Raw genomic sequence first — 8,761 nt, 5'->3', positions numbered from 1 at the left:
CTTTTTTTTTTTTTTTTTTTTTCGTCGACAAATTGGATTATCGGTGGGAAATTTGAGTGGGAGTCGGACGTTCCAACGGCTTATCAATTTCCGAGTAACCTATTTCAATTAAACAAAAAATCTATCTAAAAACTACATAACTGTATAACAGCGTGTGTAGAGAAAAAGATGAGAACAATGAAACTCAGATAACGGACAATGAACGACAATATCGCGAAGCTACATTCCAATTGTACTTGAAATACCTAACGATATACGTAATTTAAAAGGAATTTTTGGCGATATAATATAGCTAATTATAATTTCATAATTATAGCCTGATCTTGGTACGCTTAACACGACATCGCTTGCAGATGAGAGGAAGATACGTGATTTTTCTTTAAAAAAAAAAACCTTAACCACTGATATTGATTTTCCGTTTCTTAGCACGAATAGTACCTGCGTACCTTCTAAAAATAGGAGGAGAAACAATATTTTTTATGCTAACAATGTACGTTCAACGGCTTGAATTTGTGTACCGTGTATTCTTAATTTGCTAATTGTACGCTATTTGTATATGCTAACCACTTTGCCGAGTGCCTGGACTTTTTCGCCGGAAATATCTCTTCGTTAAAACATTCCTTGTGTAAGCTCGCGATACAGATGGCGATTTGACATTGTGTTTGTACTTTTATGACATTGTGTTTGTTCATATGACTGACATGTAGTGCATACATGTAATTGGACTATTTCTACCAGTGATACATTTGTGAAATTTGTAAAAATCAATAAAATGTTTGTAAAAATAAAATAGCTTCTTGCGTTTAAAAATTACACGAGTCATACGGAATCGGGGAACGTGCCGAGATCGAGAAACGACCTCCACGTGTGAAATAGTTGCCGTAGATTGTACGGTGTAAACGATCGTGCCATTCAAGCGGATGCCCAAGTTTTAATTAGTATATTGTTACGACGAATTAACGCGTGCTCGCCTTGCAAGCAGGGCGTTGCGCAAAAGGCCAACAAACACGCGATGCAGTCTGTCTAGATACGCTAATAGTCTGGCAGTAGAGGAGCCTCGGTTACCTTTGCACTCGCGCAACTGCGTCACGCTCAACCGCTCGCCTTGGCGCTCCGTTTGTTCCGCTTCTGTATATACTACAGTATACTTACACGTAAACGCAAGCGCGGAGAGACACGTAAACGCAAGGTACATACAGACACTGTTCACGCGAAGTGCTCTTGGTTTACCTATCCGGACATCAGATGGTAAATTCCAGGGACGCGCGGTTGACGTAACCAGAGTAACCGTGCCGCCACTTTGCAATCTCTTGACGCATCTTGAGCAGGGAGCACCGTCGTAAGTTAGCGACTTCATCGACAATGAGCGTGGCGAGAAACACAAACGGGAAACGGACGCTCTCCTCGAAAATTAGCCGAGTCTGTTTCGTGACTTTCATCCGGTTCTCGGAATAAATTATATCGTGGAATTCTTGCCGCCGAAAAAGCAAACGGTTGGTTGTTGGTACATTTTACAATCCCTCTCGAAACGATACTTCACTCTAAATCGCGCAATACCGTCGATGATATTCGGGAGGAAGAGTTATTTTCGTTTGTTTGCGTTAAAGCGACGAATAGAAGGGCTTTCGATCGCCTCCCATCCACGGATTTTCCGTAATTCGTAAACACCGCTAAACTTGTGAATAATTGCGCGCGAATAACGTGTCGCAAAGGGCGAGCAGAAAGGGGAAAAAAGAGTAGCGGAATATTTTATAGAGCTTGTGACAGCAGCCCAGGGGATCGCCCGTTACAGATGCAGAAACAGCAAATTTAAATTCGTCGTGCGTTCGACAGAAGTGGAATACGGCATGCAAGCATAAACGAAGAAATAGATCGGGATCTAAATAAGCCAGGATTTGTTGAACGATGTTCCCCTCGGATCATGAGAAAAACGTAAAAGACGAACGAATGGTATGGAACCTTGGCTGCATCCTCTGTGGTCATCCAATTCGTGTTAACCGTGAACCGTGAAGAATGTTATTCAACCATATCCCTATAAATAGAGGCGTACTCGTGAAATCAAGATTCCGGGGAGATGTTTTTCGACCTCATTCTTACAATGATATTTTACGATTATATCGATATACATAAAATATATTTTTATTTTTCGTTCACGAAAAAGCAAATAACGAGCGTGACATGTGTCGTGCGAAATAAATAGCAGTGGCCGTCGAGTCAGACGTCGTATCGATACACTCGTAACATTTTCCCCCGGAAAATGAAGTCAAAGATGGACAGAGGGGGATCACGGAACCTAATATACCCCTGTGACGAAACACTCCTCTTTCCTTTGTGTATCAAATAGCCGTTTGAAATGGAATATGTACATGAAATAGTCGTGCAAGGCTTCGTTGTTTACTGGACCTCGTGGAATCACTGTCCCATTTACAATCGTTTTGCAAATCAGAGTGGCGAATCGTTATCGACGATTTGGTTTAAAACCAGACTCGTATTACAGAAAACGAAACCGTCTCGCGGAAGCCACGTTATATCGTAGTAGTTGCGTTTCCGATTTTACGTAACATTTTAATCTTCTCGTTTTTTTTTTTTTTTTTTTTTGTCGTAAATTTCGAACGTCGGCAAATACGGTGATGAATGTTGGCCATTTTCGCATATGCAGTTACACAAACAGATTTAGATATCGTGGAGAAAAGAAAGGGTGAATTTAAAACATTGTATACACACGTATAGGTGGCGATTCATCGATCGAAAAGCTATCGAACGAATCGCTTTTAATCGTAACTGATTTCCTGACACGTACTTCGAGTGCTAATGAAATAACAAGTTGCAGTGATATTTAAATGCGCGAACAAGGTTAGTGGTTCAACATCGACATAGAAAATTCCAGGACACTGTTGTACGTTTTTAATAAAACGTGGTATTCATTGTATTTTAAACTTTGAGGAATTTTCATAAAAAAACGTTTCGAGCATTAAAATTAATTTCGTGCATAAAAGAAAGAATTGCTGGTGTTTCGATATTAATTGCGTATGATTGAATTGCATTTTTGTAAAAATATGTATGAAGCACGAGAGGCTAACACGAAGCTAACGTGAAGTCTCGTTCCGCAAACACGGCAGACGTCACGAATTTTAATTAACACTTCGTTGAAGTGGATCGATCGCAACCTAAAGCCTATTTTTAAAATGAACTTCGAATAACATCTGATCTAACATTCCACACACACGCTGTTCTAGAATAGGCTACAGACGAATAGTATACTTGCAATTAGAAACTAATTTCTCAACAATCAATTTCCACTGGAACAACACGGAATTTGTTTAAAAACATTCGCAGCGCTTAACGTAATAATATAATAGCTAAACCTGATATATTTGGATGCTGTATCACGTAAAACTTTGGTAACTATAAGCCAACTCGTAAATCAAATTTAAGAGATAAACTAAAATCCGAATCTGAAGCATTGTTTTTTATTAATATTTGAAGTCGCGTCGATTGCCAAGATCATTAGCGCTACTATTGTACTACTAACAAGCTGTTATTTTTGAGATAATCATTGTCGTAATCATACTCCCGTACAAGGCTCTAATAGTCTAAGACTCAAAAACCTCTGTTATCCGCAGTACTTCAAAGCACTTTAACTAATATCTCAATGTTTACACTCCGAACATGTAACGATGAGCTGACCACGAGGGACCTATAGTTTTCAGGTGGATACCGAACAACCAAAACCGTGTTGAAATAAGCACAATACGACTACGAATAAATCAAAATGTTAAATGGAGCAAAGGTACCTGAAGCTTTTGTTTTCAATCCCTCGGTCCAATTACTTTATCCCTAACTACGATTTATAGAACAATCCGTGGAGACTTCGGTCAATTTTTCACATCCGCTGACTTCCGCGAAAGTCAGAGGCCCGTGCGATAACCGACAACATCACTGGGTTGCAAAAATCAATTTACGCCCCGTTTCTCCAACTTTCTCGCGGTAAAACTGTTTCGCCGATGAATAATATTCCAGTCGGCAAAAACCTGTCTTCGAGTTACAGGTAGCAGTGACTGTCGAAACCTCCATACGAAAAGCCAAACATCAGGACGCGATGCGACGTGCCATTCGATCGACATTCGACGTTCCACGAGTCATTTATACGAATAATCTAGTTGTCCCGATTAAGGCTAGGTACACACGGATGATGCGCCGTTGTTGCTATTTCGCAGCGGGAACGCTTTAGGATTTGACGAGATTATGGTTTTAACGATGGAATATACGCGTGGCATGCAACCCGACTATTAGAAGCACGAAAATGGAGATGTATTAGGTTGTCCGAAAAGTGTCTTTCTTTCGCAAACGTGTTCTTTACAACAGTGCACCTTCGTACAAACGTGCAATCAAGTCTGTGAAATGCCACGGTGTTTATCTCGACAGAACAAAATCGATCGTACGTAATTCGACGAAATAATATAAAACAGAAAACGTTGTGCAAAACATAAAACGAAAGAAACTTTTCGGACAACCTAATAAAACTAAAAAACCTAATAAAAAATAAAAATAAAATTTAAGTTAACACTGTCTCTTTTAGAAAAAAGAAACATCTACTGGTAATGGTATTTAGTTGCCCATTTACATGATCCTTGTAGCCAAATAGCATCTTAATTGAGAATCCTTAAACATATAAAGAGTGCATTTATTAAGTTTTATATGTAGTACTAGAGCAAGGACAAGGAAGGACGTCCTATTTGAAATGAAATCTAGTTTAGTTTTATCTTAACAAGCAATACCCAATGCAAAAACTGACTACAATATCTTCTTACTCTATTCTTCTTGTTGTAACACTCGACTCACAACTTCTGGCTTCCCAGGTCAAAAAATGCTGATCCTCAACCCTTGCACCCTTCTCCCACTCCTTTACTCATTTAGTTTTGACGTCACCAAGGCATACACTCTTACTTACACACTCTCTCCCTCTCTCTTTCTCTCTTCCCCAGCACTCTTACGATTCTTAGTTTATACCTTAAATTTACAACTTATACTATCTCGAGACAACTCGAACCTAAATATATAATGAACCAAGCGTATAACCCCTTTTTTTGATATTACATATATATAGAAAATACTGTTAAATCGTAGAAGCTATAATCGTTTAGTCAGCAGCATAGAATCATCCTGTTACCCGTTTGTACAGCAACTAAACCGCAACTTGCGACCACGCAACATGAAGTACCACAACGTGACGATTGACATTCGATATGGCGCGAACCATCCATACGAATGGTCTGGTTGGCCCGACTAAGTCGAAAAGAACGATTCCTCGTGTTCGTAGAGGAGTAGGTGCATTCAATGGCGCGATGGATGTCGCATCAGAGCGATTGCATGAGCGTCCTATCGTCGGAGTATCTTGCGATATTTTTTCTCTCGGCTTTTCTTTCCGTTTTGTCCCGTCGCCGATGTATCTGTGCGCATAGGAATATTTTTCCGCTCTCTTCCATTTTTTCTCTGTTTTCTCTTTATTCAATGCTATACGATGCACACAGGCGAACGTATTCATCGAGATGAGATGCATCCACGATGAAACGAGTCCGATTAGACGTAGACGCGCGCTATGGTCTCGTATCGCGGGCCGCCAGCAGATCCGTATTTCTAATTACTCGTACATGCCACGAGGTTCTAGTATCGAAATTCGAAGCGATCCTACCGAGGTTCCGCGTGAAGCCAGGTAAACCAGGCGTTGATTCGGCGAGGATGACGTTCACGAACGGAGTTCTTCGCTCCCGTTACGATATTCGACGCGAGAATGAACTTAGAGGGAACGTCCGTGAGCTATGGAATATTAACGAGGAAGATGAAACAAAGATTGATGAAAGAAACAATAAAAACACGTTCAAGTAACGAAAGAGAAATAAAGATAATACGAGTATCTTTATTGTTATTTGCAAACTGCAAAACTGTAAAACTCCGATTAATCTTTTAAATACATTATTTGAAGAAGCTACAACGGTTAAAGTAGACCGACTTGTAATCACGAGTCGCGCTGAAGCTGACAGAAGGAAACTGTTAAAAAGTCGCAAACTATTAAGTAAGTCTGCGACAAGTAAGCAAACGATAAAACGAAGTAAAGAACGTGTTGCAACGACTGCAAATAGAAACTAAAGAAGCAAGGCATGGACTTGTGTCGACGACTAAGATTTCGAACAGGAATGAAGATATTTAAAGACAAATAACGTGTATCTATGTGATCTGGATATTATGAAATCTGATTATCAGTGTTGAGAAGTTAAATGATTTTTGATATTCATAACGCTGTAAATTATAGGAGTTCGCTCGCGTTACGTTGTTTCCAACGGGTCGTATAGTTTAATAAAAGCCCTGTCAACGAGATAAAATCTTTCACGAACAAGCCGTTCGTCGACGTATAACAAACTACCTATCGCGCGACGATAGACGTTACATAGAGAGAGAAAATTTTACGCGCCATAAACACGACTCGCAATTGACGACGACAGCTTTCGGATTCGTCATGGGAAATGAGCCGTCGTTGTTTGTTTAGACGTACAAGTAATTCCGCGAAACACAGATTCCATTTGAATAAAGGCTTCTCGCACGAGATTGTGGCCATTGCTACATTGCTTGGAATTTCAATGTACTATTCAGATCGGAAGTTTACAACATCGAAATTAACAACGACTAAAGTACAAAGAAGCGCCTGTATTTCTACCGAAGAAGCTAAAAAGAAAGGGATGAAATAACGTACATTTATACAAAAGCAAACTTTCCAAAAATCATACATCATCGTGAATCTATAAAATTTCTACGAACCGATCAACTCGTTGATCGGTTCGATCACTGTGCCAGTTTCAGTGTGAAATTTGTGCTTTTTAGTACCGTGACAAAGCACGATCGTAAAGCGAAGAATCAATTGCATTGCGATAAAAGAAATTTTCCTTTTGGCGGAATCAGCAACAGGTCCCGATACTCTTATATGAACCCTGTGTATTGTGGCGAAAAAGTACGGCGAACTCGAGAGCATCGCTCCTTGGCGCGGAAACCAATATCTACTTCCATTGCTCCAACCTCGCCTCGGTTCACTTAACGAAGCAATCGACATAAACAACAACGAGCGCGGTTTAATTTTCACCGAAAATTTTCGTCTTATCCGTCCGAGATATCTTCCACCATCCCGTCTCTTTTAAAAGGGTAAAGAAGTATCGAGGAGGCTGACAAGATTTCGGCCGCGATACGGCCACCGATTTGGTCCTTAAGATTCAACGAATTTCGTGATTAGACATCGGAACGATAGGAAGGTTGGATCGGATATGCCGTCAAGAATTTCAAGCCACGCGCTTCGAAATAAGAACGAGCAAACGAAACGACCGTCTGCCGCTTTTGTGGCGATATAGACGGACGAACAGGGGTAAAAGTGTGTAACGATGGGAAGGGGTTCTCGGGGAGAGAGAAATGGATTTAGCTTAATAAAGAGGCTCCACTCACGAACATTCTCCCCATTGTTGGACGAGAGAACACTTCTGGAAAATTACCCGCAATTAAGGCGATGCCGTTAGGCAGAAAGGTTGTAAGTGGGCCAACGTGGTTACACCAACGAACGAAACTTGCGACATTCGCCGGTGGTTCGGTTATCACCTTCATCCACTAATCCACCTGGCTATCCCTATTTGTTTCACGTTCGTAAACTATAACCACAGGATCGTAACAACAGCGGAACGATTTACGTGCGGGAGTGGTGCAAGGGACTGGTGTTGCGCTCCACTCGAACGTGTTGCTAATGAATTTAGCCAGATGATTGGAAACACCGTTACGAATTTTAACGAACCTCTGTACTCGACCCGATCGCCATGCGCTTTCGTTTTCACAGTATCGTTGAATATTAATGGGAAGTTTTCGATTAACGCCACGTTCCACCGTGGTTCTCGGCACATTTGTCTATTTTGTCGCACGTCGCGTTTACATTGCCTTGTTTCCATAGCCGAATTAATGGAATAGCGTGACGTTTCTTAGTTTCAAAATAGGAAAGTTTTTTTTTTCGTAGATATATGGGTTTCGATGTGTGTGCGCTTACCGTCAATATCAATTTCCTGAAGCATCGTGCGTAGTTCTTCAGCCCTCGCGAACTGTCCTAGCGAACGCATCACTCTGCCGAGTTCCTCCTTGGTAATGCTTCCGTCACCGTCCTTGTCGAATAGTCTGAACGCTTCCCTGAACTCTACAACAGCGAAATTCAATGCGATTAATAAAACACGCACCGCTTCGTTCCAACTTTCTTCTTTTCTCGATGAATAATATTGAAAAAAGTTGCATCGTAGAAAGGAAAGATTTAAGGGGACAACTGGCAAGTGGCAAAACGCGTTCAAGAAACGTGCTGCATAGCGGCACAAAGCGGAGTTTCCTTCCGGTCTTAATGCGTCATCCCTCAACACAATCACGTGGCGATTCTTTAATTAGCTCCGATTCAACGACCGTATTTTAATACCTTTTTCTCGCAGAGTGCAATATTTGTTGCACTAACAACCCGTTACGGAACTAACACAAACTAACAACCAGTTACGGAATATACTGTTAAAGATACTATTAAAGATACTGGTACGTGTTGACTCGTCGAATACTACTGCAAGAGTGAGTCTTGGGGCTGTTGCTGTTGTAGCGGAAGGTTCGTCGTGGGGGTGTCCCAGGTCTGTTCCTACCTGATCCTTGGATAAAGCCGTGTATTTCTGATTGGGCTGGCTGCCTTAATGACGGTTCGCGCGGGTGA

General features: G+C 41.0%; 1 protein-coding gene across 5 annotated transcripts in view; it reads right to left on the bottom strand.

The window, feature by feature from the left end:
* Positions 1-8,761, bottom strand: part of LOC100749337 (calmodulin) — a 79,064-nt gene that overhangs the window by 28,239 nt on the left and 42,064 nt on the right. For all 5 annotated transcript variants that reach the window (XM_033324523.1, XM_033324524.1, XM_033324522.1 and 2 more), the window contains exon 4: positions 8,072-8,215. In XM_033324523.1, coding sequence (XP_033180414.1) covers positions 8,072-8,215 — 144 coding nt within the window. The remainder of the gene's footprint in view (positions 1-8,071; positions 8,216-8,761) is intronic.

Source organism: Bombus impatiens, unplaced genomic scaffold (assembly GCF_000188095.3).
Source record: "Bombus impatiens unplaced genomic scaffold, BIMP_2.2 scf_3474, whole genome shotgun sequence".
Taxonomy (NCBI): Eukaryota; Metazoa; Arthropoda; class Insecta; order Hymenoptera; family Apidae; genus Bombus; species Bombus impatiens.
Note: the sequence above shows the minus strand (reverse complement) of the source record. Positions and strands in the feature narration are given on the sequence as shown.